The 18,063-nt window shown below is 38.8% G+C and overlaps 1 protein-coding gene across 1 annotated transcript; it reads left to right on the top strand.

Annotated features, from left to right (window-relative positions):
- The first annotated feature begins 3,801 nt into the window (after nt 1-3,801).
- On the top strand, nt 3,802-11,272 carry tmem154 (transmembrane protein 154). The gene is made up of 9 exons (XM_068727730.1): nt 3,802-4,097; nt 4,855-4,938; nt 6,376-6,414; nt 6,642-6,674; nt 6,807-6,983; nt 7,331-7,385; nt 8,321-8,397; nt 8,937-8,979; nt 9,950-11,272. Exons 1-8 carry the CDS (start codon nt 4,001-4,003, stop codon nt 8,966-8,968), a joined length of 594 nt encoding a protein of 197 aa, XP_068583831.1. The 5' UTR covers nt 3,802-4,000; the 3' UTR covers nt 8,969-8,979; nt 9,950-11,272.
- Nucleotides 11,273-18,063: the final 6,791 nt, after the last annotated feature.

Here is an 18,063-nt window from a genome sequence, read left to right on the forward strand (position 1 = left end):
CCCCACCTACTGGCAGCAGAAGAAAGTGTGGTTTTAGTTTTACCGAGAAACCTGAAAATAAATGTAATTCTGGATTAATGCATGACGTAATGCATGACGTAAAACATCCTCGGTTGCTGCTCTGTTATGAATACTCATTCCACAATTTAAGGTCAGTGGCTAAGATTATAGTTGTAAAATGGTGTGTTTTAAATCCGTGTTTCTCCGCTGCAATTTGCCAAATTACTGTTGTCGTCATCGGGTCGGAGTTGTCAAAAGTTTGTAATGTTAGCAATGTTGGCTGCGGTCACCGCGAATGATGTGGATTATCTTCCACAGCATTCATTTAAAAGTTCCCCTTTTGAATTGTAAACTGATTAAATGACATTCACAAGGTTATAAGAAATAACTAGATTTAATGTGAAGGGGATGATGTGGCCAAGCTTTCAGTATCACAAGCATCTTTCTGAGAGGATTACCAAAAATGAAAGCAGCAGGACAGCAGGGTAAAATTGGGCGAACATAGTTACCCAAGCTGACAGAGCATAGAAACAGCTGAGGAGAGGTAGATGTTTAAGTCTGATTATCACCTGTTTCTAACTGTTTGAGAAATGTGAAATGGCACACTATGACAAATTGTACAATTATGTAATTTGTTATGTTTTAGGATAAACAAAACAAAAAACACAAACCTATTATTATTTATGCAGCACTTAATTTCTAAACATTACATAGTGTTGTACAAAGTCGATATGATAAAATAATAATAATACAAATAAATAAATAAAATAAAATAAAATAAATATATACATACACATACATACATACACACATATACACACATACACACATACATATACAGTTGCACTCAAAATACTTCATCCCCCACCGCAAATCAGGTCCATCCGCAAAATCTACAAACCCCCAGCCGCTCCCAATGAACAACCCTAACAAGGATGCGATGTTACTGATCAGTCCAGTTCAAGCTGCTGCAGCGAGACTAGTTGAGACCAGTCAGGTTCCTCCAGCACCTCAGGCTGCTTTGCTTTGCTTGGTTCATATGTTTAAGATCAGATATGAGGCAGGGGGACAAGCCCTGGTTTGCTTCACACTATCATTTTCAAATCGGGAACAATGAACTTACAACTTTAAAAGCTGGTTGATGTTGGGCCCCGAAATTTGTATTTGTTGGTGGTATTATAGTGGACACACATACTGTCCACATACTTTTGATCAGGGGCTGTTGTTCACAGTTTCAAAGTGTTTCAAATTTTTTGGCAGCAGGTTGACACGACAACTCATGCACAAGCAAATTCTATAAAGGAAATTCCCTGTTTGGTGTGGAAAAACCTGACTGGTCTTAGAGAGCCCTGACCTCAAGCCCATTGATCAAACACCTTTGGGATGAATTTAAAGATAATGCCCAACTTCCGTTCCCGACCTCACTAATGCACTTGTCAGGTCCACAAATCTTGTGGAAAGCTATCCAAGAAGAGTGGTGGCTATTATAGAAGCGGATTAGGGCCCATTGTATGGTGTAGATGTTCAACAACCACATATTGGTTTGATGTTCAGGTGTCAATATGCTTTTTGCAATAAAGTGTTCATGTGTGTCTTCACCTTTCTTTTGTTCAACAGGAAATGTCATGCGTCTGTGGTGAACTCCTATTTCACAATGCCAGCAGAAGAAGAAAAGAACACTTTCAAGGTAGGAGACACCTGGTATTTTTCCCTTTATCAATGAAATCAAACTCCTTGAAAAAGACCTTTCTGGGGAGCTATGAAGTCCAGTCTTTGAAGAAGCACTCAGAACCTTAGAAATACCCTATTACAATTGAATAATAATAATAATAATACAATTTGAATTGCATTCAAAATCCTTCGTAAACACAAGTATAGACATTTTATCTTAAAGTATCAAAATTAAAAGTACTCCTGCTGCTGAAAAATGTCCACTATGACTGGAATATCATTATATATGACATTATTAGATTGTAAATACTGATGCATCTAGTGTAAGCAGGAGCTGGAGTAAGTAGTAGGAGCAGGAAGTAAGATAAAACTAAATTCTGCTTTACAAATGTTTAGAGGCGATATCACTATTTGGTGAAACTGCAAACAACTGGGAACACCTGGTTCAGTCATTAACCATGTTTTGTTTTTTATAACATGATCATAATTTTTTATTGTATAAAATCTTAATCTATAAAGTAAGTAGTAACAGCTGTGAAATAAATGTAGTGGAGTAAAAAGTACAATATTTCCCCCTCAAATGTTGTGGAGTATAGAAATACAAAGTTACATCAAATGTAAATACTCAAGTAAAGTACAAATACCTCAATACTGTACTTAAGTAAAGTACTTTTCCACCACTAGAATGCCACTCTCAAACTCCCAGTAATAAAGCAAGTGTGTGTCCACTAAAGTGAGTTACACCCGACTCAGATCGAATGACACAGTTAGATGAATAAATCTTGTGAATGAGCAACGGCATCCATGGATGCTAAGATGAATCCTTTGTCACAGATGAGAACTATAAAGCAAGAAATTCTTCAGAAAAACGTCATTCACTTCTGGTTTTCCCAGAGGCAAAAGATTTGAGGCGACAGTTATGAAAGGATAACTTTGATAATCTTCAGTCTTATCAATGTCAGGGGTCGGCCCGCCTAGGCCTTCCGCCTTTGCCTGCGGTAGGCGACGGCTTCGTGTTGATTTTTTTTTGGGGTTGTGCCCGGCCGAACTCCACTCTTGGTCTGACCCTTCCCATGGGACCACTTTGCCTTGGGAGACCCTACCAGGAGCTATTGCCCCAGACACTCCTAGGGTCACTGGAGCACACAAACTCCTCCACCACATGGCTATTAAGGTGATAGCCCCATGGTGATTGCCCAGGCTATTCATTGGAGGGTTAGGGTTAGAGCCAGAATAGACTCCAAGGTAGACCAAGAACACGCTGGAGAGATTATGCATTACTTTGTACTTTTAGCACATCCGGCAGCTGCCCTAACAGTATACTGTTGCATGCAATATGCATTCAATTGGGACACACTACTTCCTCATATCATGGCATCTTTAACTTTGAATTTCTTGCTCATATATCTGCGGCACAGAGGATTGTGGGTCAGAATCAGTTAATCAGGTCAGTTAATGCCCATCCTGTGACATATGGATCTTGAAGTTATTTACTATTTTAACAGGAAAGTGTTTTTTGTTCTCATAGAGCATGAAGTGTCCTGGATCACTTAACCTTTAGTTAGATTCTTTCTCATGTAAGAGTCATCAAATATTGCCTAATCCTCTTCGGGCTTAGGAGAACCGACAACCAGTATTCAGAGGAAGTTGCAGACAATGGTTTTTTAAGGCCGTTTGTGAGGTGTTGATAATAGTCACAGTTGATAGAAACCTCAAACCCCAGCCATCAGTGGAAACTGATGATGAGATGAAATGAGATGAAGAAAAGCTTGTAGTCTTCTCAAAGTAGGCTTACAGTCTGCATCCGTAGAGAATCATAACAGCATGACCATCATATTCATGCCAGTTTTTTTTTATTATTTTTTTTTAAATTTTTACGACAGTGCGATTTATAATCCTGCCTCTCATACAAACAAACAAGTATACTGCACATTCACAGCCGCTGGGTTATTCTAAGCAGCAGCTCAACACATTCACAATTCTCTGAAGAGATAAACGACCAGCTGACCCTCGCTGAGCTCACACACAACTAGTTTATTTTTCCTTCCTTAAAGTTTGTTCAGCTCCCCCCCCCCTCGCTCCGTAGGGCTGCATACCTAACCGGCAGGAATGCGATTATACTGCAGCCGAGGAGTCGTCAGACTTGTGGTGACAAGCACACAGTCGATTGCATCACATCCGAGTGAGTTATCTGAGTGAGTCTGAGGGTGTGTTTGTGTGTGAGCGAGTCTTTTTTTTTTTTTTCTTTTCCGTCCTTTTACCATGTCAAGTCAGATCAGGAAGTGTGATGCTGTGACAGTAGAGAAGGAAGTGGGCACACAATGGCACTATGTTTGCTTCTGGGACTGGTAGCATGAGAGGGCCCTGGATGAAGACCCCTCTGCTGCTGCTGCTGCTGCTGCTGCTGACCACTCTGAATGGAACGGGTAAGACTCGAAGATTAGTTTCTTTACCCTCCCAACTCACCTATGCTTTCCTGCTTCCTCCCTGCTTTCTCTTTTTGTGCTTTAGTTTCTGACTCTGTGGCTGTGAGTGGAACGTCTTGAAAGGGCAGATGAATGAAAAAGCAAGGCTTGAGGATCCAAAGTACTTAAAGTTTAAGTTACAGTTTGGCCGAAACTCACTTTAAAGCACTTTTTTTGTGAAAACAATGCCACGTGTAGAAGCTTGATCCCTCCTGTATTTCAAATTAAACTATTTTAAGTTAAAGCCAAGATAAGCATACCAATTATATTTGTACAATGTACACCGTAGTCTTAGTATTTATAAAACTTTTGCTTTCCTCTTTTGTTTGAAGCAAAGAGGAACTTTTTTCTCACAAAGTGAAATCTTTTACATCGTGACAAAGCTCTGTCGGGAACTAATTGCTCAACATGTTGAATATCTCCACCTACTCTGTGCTGTCCAGTAGGTGCATTTTGCAACAGTTTTGATTTTTGTAGCAACGGCTTGAAAACATGCTCACGGAAGTCTTAAGTTCCTGTGTGATCTGACTGTGACAGTTTCTCAGATGTTGTTTTAGGAACTAAGCACATTAAGTCCCAGCAGACGTGTCTTCATTCACTTTGTGTTCTCATTCATTCACTTTCAATATGAACACTGCACATGTTGTCCTTTAAGCTTCACTATCTTTTTCAATGACATGACGGTAACCATACAGTAACGAAAGGCGTTGAATTGCAGTGTTATGCGAAGAAGAAAATGATGGCACAGACACTGACACACCTGACGAGGAGGCAGTTGATGCAGAGCCAGGTGATACAGAAGGTGAGACGAGAATAATAAATTCAAGAAATAATAATACACTATGTGGCCAAAAAGTATGTGGACACTGTGGGGCTTGACCTCTCAGTCCCATTTTTTCTCTTTTAACAAGATAAAATATCTTGTTGAAGAGACACTTTGTCAAGAGAGCAGCATAAAAAACACTGTTACAACAATAAGAACAACATCAAACAGGACAAGACAAGCGTTAAATGTGGTATAAGTGAAACATTTTCCAGTTATGATGCTTAAACAGCTATGTGGATCCAAAAATAACAATTCACATTTTTTAAAACTGACTTGAATTCAGCAATCAAACCGGGATATTGTGACCATAAATGCCTTTTCACCATACGGCTACCATGATGCTCAACCCTGATAAGTTCAAGTACTTTTTTACACGTTTCCAGATTTTAAACCTTTGGAGGTTTTTTGGTTGTTGTTTTTTTGCCCAACTTTGTTTTAACTCCAGGAAATCTGTAGACCAACTTTGAGAACAGCTCAGGCCATATTGGTTTTGATTTTACAGGTAAGGAGGATGCTATTATACAACAATATTATAGACAATTGTGTGATCACAACTTTGTGACAATAGTTTGAGGAAACATGGCAATACCCCCTCCTGCACAAAGCCAGGTCTATAATGAAAAGGTTTTCAGAAAGAGCTGAAACCAGAATTTGGTTTGATTCTTAGTTTTGTTGACTTATTCTTTGATCAGGAATTTACAGATTTAAATCAAGAATTTACAGAAGAATTGTATTTTTTTAGGGCAAAATACCTTATTGACACTGATGTACTTTTGTTTAATGAAAAAAATAACTTTTAAAATACCTATCATGAGAACATTTTTAATTGTAGAATATAAAGTCTTTAGTGTCTTTTAGCCTTGTGTGTGGTATCACAACCTGTGAAGGGACTATAGTCAGTGGACTGAGTGGTGGTTGGTGAGGGGACACTTTTATTTTATTTGATCAGATACAGATAGGAATACATACATATGACATAAACACAGACAGAGATGGTAGTTTTGTGATAAACCCCTGGTTCATTTTATAAGACTTTTAAGTTTTGTACTTCTGTTTCACTGAAAGACACTATTGGCTCCTCATTCTGGTCAAAACATGTTGTTGAGGTTCACTGTCTTTAATGCTTTAATGCATTTTAACCCATCTGGTCATGTCTGCACAAAATGACTGTGAAGACTTCCTGCAAGTTCTAACTTGTCGTAAACTTTTTTTTTTTTTTTTTAGAGGAGTGGAAGCTGTTCTAACAGCATATTACTGTAATGCAGCCTGTGGTTTCTGAATGAGACGTCAAACAATCAGATGATGCTCGGGTGTCCACATAATTTTGGCCATGTGTAATGAATCTTCAAAGCTCATGAGAATAACTTGTTGAGAATGCTGTCATCATGATGACATGCCTCTCTTTGTTTGTAGAAGCCATTTCAACATCGGAATCCCCCACAGCGAATTACAGTAAGTCCACAACAGCTATATATCTATATGGTGTTGTTTTTGCTGAAAAACCTCCATCTACCCTCAGGAAGGTTATTAAAGAAGTTATTTGTTGTTCAGAACGTAACAACATAAGGCAATTTTACATCGCTGCTTGGCACAATGTAGTGGAGAGAAGAGAAAAACGTCAGTAATCACTGACATGTTTCAGTAAAATCATCTAATCTTTCCTCTGCTGTCGTTTCCAGTTGACAATACCAGTGAAGACGATCAAGGCTCAGGTATGTCATAGTGATTTACGACTTGCATCATTAGATTAAATGTCAGGACAATGAGAACGACCCTGCAGCAGCACACATTTATGACAGAAGTAACAAATCTAAAGACAGACAACCGTTGCCTTGCTTCTGCAGGGACTCCAGAACCCACAGTGGACAGCAATTGTACGGGTACAACCGAAGCACCAAAGCAGGATATGTTGAATTCCATCATCATCCTGATCCCTGTGGTACTGGTGGTCATTATCATAGGCATGATCGTTTGCGGTATTTTCATCAACCGCAGGTGGAACGAAAAAATGAGAAATCAAGGTATGTCCATCAGGAGAGGGAACACTTTCATGGGGGTGAATGTAGTTTTGTTTATCACATTTAAAGCATTGAAAGAAATCTGTGCATTATAATTGAAAACATCAAATTACCTGCTAAATCATAAACATGTTAAATTAGAGATTATCTGTGTGTGGCCGGGGAACTGACGCTAAATCTGTCCTCATTTTTATTTCCTATATTAAATTCATATTGTTGAAAATACCTCAGCTACATATCACTGTTTGCTATTAATAAAACTCATGAATACTTATTTAGTTTGGCTCTTTTAAGTTAAAGATGGCGATTTATCATAATAAAGATGATTGAGCTACGTTCTCTTCTCATAGAGCTGAGAAAGGAGGATCCATATTTGGATGGGTCCAGTGCAGAGAAGGTACCAATGTAAGTATTGACACTCACTGTTAACTGTCATCTGCTTAGAGAGAGATTACCCTTTTCCTGTTTGAAAAACATGACCTTTGTGCAAAAGAGGTTTAGGATTCATGTGCATACTACTGTGAGAGTTATGTTGAAGTAATATAGGGTTAACACAAGTCCTACCTTGTGGCTACATATGTCTTCACTACTTAGAACATCAACAAAATCTTAAACATTATATACATCTTGATACATTGAGTTCACCAAATTGCATTTGCATTAAGATACAAGGCAAACAAACTCTTCTTCTCTCGCTATGTGTGTAGGTGCATGGCTGTGCAGGGAGCCAAAAAGCACCTCAAATAAAGGTCTAAGACGAACGTTGGCCTCGAAGTCTCTATGGAAGCAATTGTGAAACTGTGAAAACAGTATTGGACAAGACACAATAAATTAAATGAGATTTTAAATCAGTGAAAATGAGATAAACAAGAGAAGGCCTAAGATCAAAGGAAGCTTACTGTCAAATGTAATTAGTACAGTAAGAATGAAATGGGTTTCAACCAAAACCAACTGCTGGTGTCAGAAACATTGAAGTTAGTTTTTTATAGTGGCGATCCTTAAGATTTCAGTCCTGGTTGAAAAAAGTTCTATTTGAGTGAAACCAAAGGAATCCATATTCAATTTTGTGTGTGTGTGCAATGGAGAAAAACTGTAATACAGCATTTGTTTCTGGGAATGTCATCACAGACACACAATTTGTAAAACTGCAAATGTTCAAATAATGCAGTACTTTGGTCAGTGGGCCATAGGCTCAATCACCACTGTGTTACCTCCTTTAAAAGATTAAATTTGATTAAAAGTAACCTAACAGACATTTATTTAAATAAAAATATTTAAGATTGACACTTTAACCTGTTTTTTGTGTCTTATTTGATGTCCAAACACTTTGTATCTTCCAGGCCCATGTTTGAAGACGACGTGCCCTCTGTGCTGGAGCTAGAAATGGAAGAGTTGGGCCAATGGATGAAAAAGGATGGTAGGTATCTCTAAATAAAGCGTGTAAGACATTAAAGTATAAGAATCTGTCAAAGAAAAAACAAGAGGTGTCATGTTTTCTGCAGAAAAGGTTAGATTCACTTTGAGGGGATCTATTGAGGAATATAGATCCATAATATGTATCCATATAGATACATAAAAAATGTATTGTTTTTATGTATTCCCTTTTCCTGATAAATGTGTGTTTGGAAGCGGTGGTGGGATTCTGTTATAGGCTGAGTTATTGTTGTTAAGATCTTCTCTATTGTAACATTTGTTGTAATTGGACTAAATGAAATCCTTTGTGTCTGATTGTTTGCTCTGAGATGAAAGCTAGAAAGAAAAATCATCGAAAGAGGTAAAAAGGATCCATTTCTGACAGTAGGATTAGTTGGCGGAGTTTATCCAGCAGAGGTCGCTGTTGCTCTAATTGTTGGTGTCAGTTTATCACATAGTCATTTTTGTAAACAGCGTATTTTGAAATTTGAGGGTTTAGAGAATATTTGAGTAATCTCATGTGTATTGTTTTGTTTGTTCTAGGTGAACCTACAGAGGACTTTAAACATGCCTGAATCTATTTGTGGTGAGTACAATTTTCACTTTTTGTTATAATCTGCCTTTAATTTCTCAAGTCTGAAATATTGTTTTTAGATATCAAAACAAATGTACAGTAAATGTATAAAATAAAGTGCATAAGTATATATTAGCTTTGCTCTTTGTTAATGTTTGGTTTTCTAGAAACCTTGAGAGTTTATTTGTTAATGTCGATGTGTCAGGTGTGAATACAACCTGCTTCTTTATTAATCTGCTTCTTTATTATGAATACACTCAAAACAATCATGTTAATATCTCTCTTACGTCTCTAACAATGCAACAAAATAGAGATTAACAGTCGACTTGGACTGTTTCCAAAATGTTTGCTATTTCCTGCCAGCCCGTGTTTGTTGTGATGCAGCAGCTGGTTTCAGTATAGCTACGATGAACTGTGACCCTTGCGTCATGGTACCGTTTGGAAGCACAAACACTCCCAGCACCTGCTAGTCATTACACCAGGCATGTAATGAAGTGTGGCGCAACTTAACCCCGGGATAGTCTCCTTACTGGAAGCGCTGGGAAGGCGAGGTCAAGGTCCGCTTCGGTGTAAAAGATGTTGACCAACATCATTTACACACGGCTCTTTTTCTCAGGATTTTATTTCTAAAGCTGTGCAACAGTTAGAGTGTACTTTCATTCACTGTGGAGGCCCTCTGTACACATTAGGTTACACAAGAGATGTCAGAACCAAAGTAGATGGGATGTAACTGCTGCTGTGTTTACACGCTGCAGCAGCTCGGCCCTGTTTGTCAGGGCTGTTAAAAAGAATCTTCAAACCTCTAACACTATATGGGACTATTTAAGTCAAAGGTAAAAAAAACACACACACTGTAAATTGACTAAATGACTGTAAGCGCCATCGCAGCTCCTGACTCGGGCCACCAGAGTTCAGATACTATTTAGGAGTGATCACTCTGACTCGGACATTGTCACCTCTCTCTCTCCTATGATTTCTGCAGGTCAACAAAGGACGCTCTCCAGGCACGCAAGAACACACAGTCAACAATGTGTCGATGACAACGTGGGTGTTCTGACCTTCTCTACAATAATCCAGAAACATCTGTGACGACAGCAGCTAATGTGACTGCCAGGGAACAACATCATTAAAGGACACTAGCAAACATTATTTTCATTTTTAAAGAAGAACATTACCTCAAGTTATTGTCCCTGAAAGTATTCAGTGGACAAAGATTGGACTTAAACTTGTTGAATAGTGGCTCTTTGATCAGTGTTGTACCTTTCATGTATTGCTGCATTGCATTACAGTACATTTATTTAGCGGACGCTTTTATCCAAAGCTACTGACAAAAGGTGCATTCAACCATGTGGGTAGAACTCCAAAAAGTGCACGAATCAAGCTATTACATTGACTAAATATGCTGATCTACTTCAAGTGCTAAATTTAGAGTCAATACGATTTATTTTTTTTGTGAACAAAAGAGTTTTCAGTCTGCGATGGAGGATGTGTAGATGCTTTGCCTGTTTTCATTGTATTGTTGAACTGTCGAGAAGTCATCGGCTATAATCCACGGAAATGCACGGCATTTTCTGCCCAAATCCATCAAACAGGGTGAAAAGTAATTAGATTAAACTTAAAAAAAAATCCCAGCGCTTCCCTTTTCTGCAGATTCATACTGTGGAGTATGTGGTCATCGTAAAGCGCATTAGGCCCGTACTCTTCTCGTCTTCACCACAGATATGACTGTTTCTGCTGGTGGCTTCTCTTTAGCTCAAAGCCTCTTTGTTGTATTACACTGTGTCACGCCCTCCAGCTGCAGGTTTTAATGGGGAAATATCCTGTTGAAGATTGCAGGCATGCATGACAGAGAAGGCCACTCCTTTTCATGCCTGTGCAGAGCTGGTTAGGTGTTTTTCATGAATTCTCTAAGTGTGAAAGCAGTTGCACTCATTTCTGAGTCTTTTGATAAATTATTACCCGTTGCTGAAGCAGCTTTCAAAAAGCTGCTGCTGATAAGGTTTTCATCTCACAATACAGTAGATAATAACTCTCTGACTGAATACTGTTTTGTTTCAGGTTTGGGATTATAAGTGTTGTATCTACGCAGTCATGACACATGAGAGTGCCACTCTCTGAACGTCTCAGTCAGTATTTTGCATTATCTTGCACTATAAATATGAGAATACAGTATACCAAAAGATATTATTTTCAAGGAATGCCTTTTGTAAATATTTCATATGAGGCTGTTGTCTTGTTGTTTTGCCGATGAAGCTTTGAACGAAATGTCATTAAATAAAATTTCTTGATAAAAATCACGATGCCAGTGTGGCTCAGGGGATGGATATGTTGCTTTGCTTTTAAAATATCTCCAAAACTGTTGGATGGATCGCCCTCAAGTTTAGTACAGACATTCATGGTTCCCAGAGGATGAATCCTACTGACATTGGAGGACCCCTGTCTTTATCTGGCGTCTCCACGAGGTTGACATTTGTGGTTTTCAGTGAAATGCCTCGACAGCTATTGAATGGATTGACAAGAACCCACATACATTCATCTCCTCCTCAGAATAAAGAGTAATATAAAAGTTTTATATAATGTAAAAGTTTGGTGACCTCTCATCTCAATGTTTTACTTTGCTTTATAAGCAAATACCTGCAGAATTAAGCTTGAGCTGTACTTTATGCTAATTAGCATTGTTTATTGCTAAAATGAAGAACATGGTAAACATTTCACCTGCTAAACATCCACACCTTACTATTGTTATTGTGAGCATGTTAGCATGTTGACGTTTTAACTCAAAGCACCACTAAATAGCTGCTGGCAGTCTTGTCGTATATGTGTATAGAAAATAATTAAGATTAATGGAATATTCCATCCAGGCGCACATGATAGTTGTCTCCTGTTTTCAGCGACATTAAATACAAAACGGCAGGTTTAAAGTGCACTCACATCTGTCCCGTATGTGTTTCTGTCTCATTACGCTCTCTACTGCTATAAATCCACTGATGAGTCCCCTGTGCGCTCTGTATGTGTGATGGAATTCAAACCAATGGAAGGTCTGAGGGGGTAAGAGGCAGACAATCCATGCAAACCAATGAATACAAATGACAAAATGAGTCTCTCACTCCATTTTCTCTCCTCCTTTTTCTCTCTCTCTCTTTCTCATTATTAGATTTCCAGACAGCAGTTCTGTCTGCCACACCTCAGTGTCTGCATCGTCACCGCTGTCTGGCTGCTCAGACGCTACTGACTACATGTCGATATTTTCATAATCATCAAGTAACACGTATCAGGAAATACTGAATTACTGTTTACACAGCTACATCAAGCCTGTTGCCTTTTGTCTGGAGGTAATTGCCATGTTTTTGTCGACTCAAAAATAAGATCTATTTCAAATTTGAGAAAATCACACACCATCTTACATTCTTTTTATCTTTTTACACCTTGATTGTTGCAACAGCCTCTTGTCTTCACAAAGTAACTAGTGACAGGAGACCGTACAGACCTCAGCTGCCGAGGCTTTCTCATCAGAACTGTGTGACCACATTACACCTGTCATTCCCTCTTCATACTGGCTCCCAGAAATTGATTTTATGATGTTGTTAATCAAATTTAAAGAGGCACTCCAGCCACTACTCAACCTGTGAAAACAGTTTGATGCTCTGGCTTTGGAGGAGCTCCGTCAAAAGTACTAATTTTGACATCACCCATCACTTGACTTTAGGTTGGAGACGGAAATTTTGTAACGTTTAATTTTCAAAGACGACGTGGGTGTTTACCTGCTTTTAGGGCTACTCAAAGTGTTTCCCTTTGTTTTATTTCTGACCTTTTATAGTGCATAGCTTGAGATCTTCGGGCAGAGGTCTTTTCTTTGTTCTAAACTTAAAATGGGTCACAGTCTTTGCAGTTGACACCCAGAGGCTGTGAAAAACCTGACTGAACGAGAAAAACTTTTTTATAGACTTTATCCTAATTTTACTTATTTCTGTTATGTTATTTTTCCGGGATTTGTTTTGTAGTCTATAATAGTTTTCCTGAGTCAGTGGTATGGCTTATTTTGTCCTCGAAATTCTTACATTTGCTTTTATCAGCAGATTGGGCTTGAAACGCTGAGTAGATGGACAGAAAATGAACTCATGAATACAATATTACCATATAGATAAAGTACAAACACTGTAAATCTACACTTCTACCTTAAAATGCTCTACAGCAGCATGGTGAAGGGTTTTTCTAAGTGCACAGGCAGCGTGACTTTCAAACAGCATTGTTCCCACTATGCAAGATTCTGGACTGACTGGTTTTAATAGGCAAATAAAACATCAGTGCCTCTTACCTAAACATGACAGTGGCAAACAATACGCACAGTTTCACCCCAGGTAGGATATACAGTAGATTTTCTTGGTGTATGTGAGTGTATGTTTATAACTTTGATTAAAGTCATGTCTTTAACAGTGAACACAAATGTGATGTAATCCCTCAGAGGGCACGTTCATAACATCGCATTTCCAGTGACCCGTCGCTCTGAATTTACTAAGCCTGTGTGGACCAAATCACAGTCTACCCAGCAGGCACTGTGGCTGCCTGTCACACTCTATCAGTTCCATTTCACGGCCGTGTTTGTTTGCTTTCAAGAGCTGTGATGTTACAGAGCACCGTCCGTCTGTCGCAATCATCGCATTCAGTCATTCTTGGGCAATCTTTGAGTGGAAAACACAGCGTACACCAGGGAATGTGTGTGTGTGTGTGTGTGTGTGTGTGTGTGTGTGTGTGTGTGTGTGTGAGAGAGAGAATGAGAGAGTGTGTTTGTGTCATTATAAGGGACTTACTTCACAATAGTTTTGAGTTTGGTCCTTTGTAGAGTCGTGATGAGCAGTTTAAAGCGTGTGAAACTTTTTCTCGGCCTGAAAAATTGCTTCTTGCCCCCTTTGGACAACATTTGAAGACACACCAACCAGGGCTGGAGCTGAGGACACTGGGGTCATGGCCTCTGTACTTCTTTCCCAGGAAAGTTACACGTTATGGGACTTTTAAATGGTGAGACCAACTTAGTTTTAGACTTGGACAAGCACAAAGAAGGGAATAAATAATAACAATTCAACCATTTTTTCACTCACGAGACTGTAATTTTTTTAGGAGGGGGGAAAAAGCTCTTAGAAAACTGCTTTAAGACCACTGGCCACAGTCTGGGGGTCGGGTACCCTCAGGGGGTCTCAAGAAAAATGTGAGGGGTCGCCAAACACTTGTGTTATTTATACGTTATTGTATAAATGCAGTATACAGTATACATATAAAATCACTCAAGATATTACTTTATGTTAGAGGGTCACTGTTTAGACAACCGTTTTACATGACTAAAAACTAACAAAAAATGTTCAATGAAATAAACATGGTATGATGATTCAGGTCTCTTCTGCAGTTTGTATGTGGAAATATTGAGATACAATCTCAAAAACCTCACACAAGATTATCCAGTATTATATTTTAGTGTTTAGTTTTACTGACAAAACGCCATAAACAGCACATAGACTGACACCAATGAAAATTGCAGGCTTTGAGTTCAGATTTGTGAGGAGAGTCCACTTTCAGGAGCAATTTCCATAAAAACACACAGCTAGAGAGTATTTAGTAACAAAGTCAGGATATTTACAGTCGTTCTTTGTATCCAGGGTCTGTGTTTCAGTCTTCATTGACTCGCTGCCAGTCTCAATTCCACACTTCTCAGGATCACATGTTTGGTGTTTAGTGATATCTCAGGGTTTCAGACTCTCCCTGGAGGATCCAGATACAGGACGTGAAAATGACCGTGAGCCAAAGCTAACCATGACTGGCACTACAGGGCTAACCAAAGCAGCAGAGGCAGAGGCAGCAGTCTAATCCATTATAACTTGTTTTGGCTTTTTTTTTTTTTTTTGCCTTTGAGTAAATGTGGCTCGACGTAAAAATAAGTCTACGTTTTCTATTTCATTCCATGCTTTATTTATATTCATGTCCATCAGTGAACTTTTAACTCCTTACTGTCCAAAAAGGCCTCTCAGATCTGCTGGCTAAGTCCTGCAAGCTGTTCAAGAGTCCAGGTTCATTTCAAAGGCTTATCAAGTGTTTGCTGCACTGCTTTGGAACAGTCTTCCAGTTAGTATTCGATCTGCTTAGACTGATTTTGCTTTAAGGGTTAGGTCTTAAGACACATTTTTATAGAATTTCCTCTTTGTCTGAAAACTAGCATTAATGTTTACATAATACAGCTCTGTTGTGCAATTTTAAGTTTCACTTGTTTGAGCTTTTGAGTGATATATTTGTAAATGTCTTTTGTAAAGTCTTTTAACTGTGTGCTTGTGTTTTGCTGTTCTTGAGTTTTTCTTTTTTTGTGATAGTTATTTTTCTTCTTTTTATGCTGTTTATGGAAATCCCTTTGTGCAATACAAATACTTAAAAAATATTTTGTTATTCATATTATTAATTGTAGCAAAAACTAAAATAAAGAATCATACATGTGTATTTGTTTGTTAATTTCCTTTATACTTATTTTATTTAATGTTCCCTCTTTTCAAAGGTCATCATTAATATGTCATATATGTCATTACACTTTTACTTTAATACATATCTAAGTTGATGTATCAATATCATGTTTAGAATTACCCTTTTTAAAGAATATTTGCGTGTATCTGAAAGCTTAAACGTATTATTCCTTTCTTTTAAATGTATTCCAAGATGGACAAGTGCGTTTGTGATTCGTAATGCTCCCACCTTCCATGCTGTGTTGAGGAATTTTATGTACAAATTGAAATGTCGATTGAATAACTCAGAAAATGTAATCATAAAGGCCTTAATTGACCCAACACAGAGTGACACAAGGTATTCTTCTTGTTTTTGGAAACATTGGAACAAATGTCTGCATGTTTTTTAACCACGAGTGACTTTGGCATATTGTATTGTTTTTTGTTGTTGTTGTTGTTGTATTTGTTTTTTTAGTTATATGGACTCATGTGTCTGGAAATAAAAGTTTAATATATAATATATTATTTTTACGCACGAATGTAAATGTTTACGTACATACATACATATCGCAACTGCACTGTACATTGAGTATCATCTATCTTTCAAATAAACAAACCTTCACAAAAACTACACTCGTTACCCACACATGGATGTCATCCAGGGAGTGTATTATTACATCACATTCGAGCGCCCCCGACCAAACAAAAACGTGGCATCATCATGTTGCGACAGCCATTCTCTCCAGTCGGTGGAGAGTCAGGAGACGAACAAACCTGGCGGTTGTCGAAGAGCCTGTGAACGGCTAAATCACTCACAACTGACCCGCTGTTTGCTCTCAGTGGATGTGTTTCCCCTCTTGCAATGGTCGGACGCCTTCACACGTCGCCCAGTAAAACAACAGAGTCAAAGGGTCGACCGACACTCTCGTCAGTTTGACACAGCAGCTAGCGTTAGCGGTGTTTTACTAGCCAGCTAACATTACACGAACTTGGGTCTGTGGAGGCTAGTTAGCTCGTCCAGCTAACGTGCTAGCGTCTGTTAGTTAGGGTGCATACACTTGACTTGCTGCTGGTGGGAAACCCAAGGAACGAAAGAAGGAGCGTTTCACCTCATCGTCGCGTTAGCTTCATCAAGCTCCAAAAGGATATTTCTGTTGGGATACAAAAGGAATTACCGGAGAGGCCTGCTGTCTTTATTCATCTCCACATTTCAGAGGTAAACACAGTATACATTTACAAAGTGCAAGATCACAACTGGGGGATAACGTAGAAACGGACCAGTGGAAGTGGGCCCTAGCATTCGCCTAGCTAACGAGTAGCTCGTTCGTTAGCTGAGTTAGCATTGCTAACGCTAGCCAGCTTATCGCACTTCTGTTGATGGGGAGCTTGTTAGCGACTTCTTAAGAAGTTCTCTGTGTCGGATTCAGCTCACTTGGGGCTCGCCTCCACGTGTCGCTATGTTTCCACCATTCATTTAAACAATCGGACTGAGTTTGGGTACTTGTATCGGCTCACTAAAACTTTTGGCTTTTTAAACGAGCTGCACAAACTTGAGTGAAAAGCTGCAAAGTGCGAGAAGTTCAATCCGCGTGCAACACGTTAACTGTGTGATGAGCACAAACTTTAAGGTGCAATTTAGCAGCTAAATGATCGGTGTTTCTCTTGATAGTCGAGGCTGTGTGTCTAAAATGCAAAAAGTCAACTTCTGCCATACTTGTAACATAACTTCAGCTAAATCCAGATGTTCTCGTGGGCACACGGATGAGATGAATCCACGGGACAATAACAGGAGTTTGTAGGTTGTTCAGAGATTTTGGGGTGCTTAAGTTCCGGATACCTAGTGGATTGCCCAGATTTCGTAATTCACTGGAGCAATTCTATTCTTGAAGGAAGCAGCTCTTGAAGTAATAGGGTTTCTAAGAAATATCTAACAATCGTTCCTCTATCTAGGTGCCACTTTATATTAGGTACTTCTAGCCAAAACTAATCCGGTCTGTGACAACAGCCCTTAAATAAATCCTACCTTCATGAAGGTTATGATATCCAGTTTTTGTTGAATTGGTTGCAGAGACGTTAATTGTAATTTTGGAAGCTGTAGTTTGCTGACACTTTGAATTGCACAATGTTATACTCAGAGTTGTTTCTTATATTTAGTCTGTTTATAGAAGTCGGTGGTAAAATACATTAGAAACACTTGAGTCTCATCCTGGTTTTGATGCTTTTTGGGATATGGAAAATGTACCATAGAGAGACCAGTTTATTTATGTCACTGTATACGATTCTAATATTATCAAAGTTTACGATCGTCTGCAGCAGTACGGCCCTGTCTTTGACTTCTTGACATCCAGAAAATCTGTAATTTCTGTACTGACTGAGTAACCACAACCACCGAGGACGAACCCAGTTTGATTTCTTGCTGCATTTGCCACTTTGGTCTCCAGTATAATCTCCAGGAATGCAAGACCAGAACGGCAACACAATTTATCGTCTGCTTACTGGTGTCAGACTTTGACTTCATTGTAGACCATCATTATGTATTTTTTGTTTTGTTTTGTTTAATTATTTTAGTCAAAGATGCACCTGCACACACAAGTTGAGAAACTATCAACCGTCAAAGTTG

The sequence above is a fragment of the Cebidichthys violaceus genome, unplaced genomic scaffold (genome assembly GCF_023349555.1).
Source record: "Cebidichthys violaceus isolate CVI_PGR_0920_01 unplaced genomic scaffold, fCebVio1.0.p SCAF_4, whole genome shotgun sequence".
NCBI lineage: Eukaryota > Metazoa > Chordata > Actinopteri > Perciformes > Stichaeidae > Cebidichthys > Cebidichthys violaceus.

Bases quoted from the DNA above. Each gene is read 5' to 3' on its own strand.
- tmem154 (XM_068727730.1), top strand. From the start codon at position 4,001: ATGTTTGCTTCTGGGACTGGTAGCATGAGAGGGCCCTGGATGAAGACC. The intron at 4,098-4,854 runs GTAAGACTCGAA...GTTGAATTGCAG, and splicing joins GACCACTCTGAATGGAACGG to TGTTATGCGAAGAAGAAAAT. The intron at 7,386-8,320 runs GTAAGTATTGAC...TGTATCTTCCAG, and splicing joins AGTGCAGAGAAGGTACCAAT to GCCCATGTTTGAAGACGACG.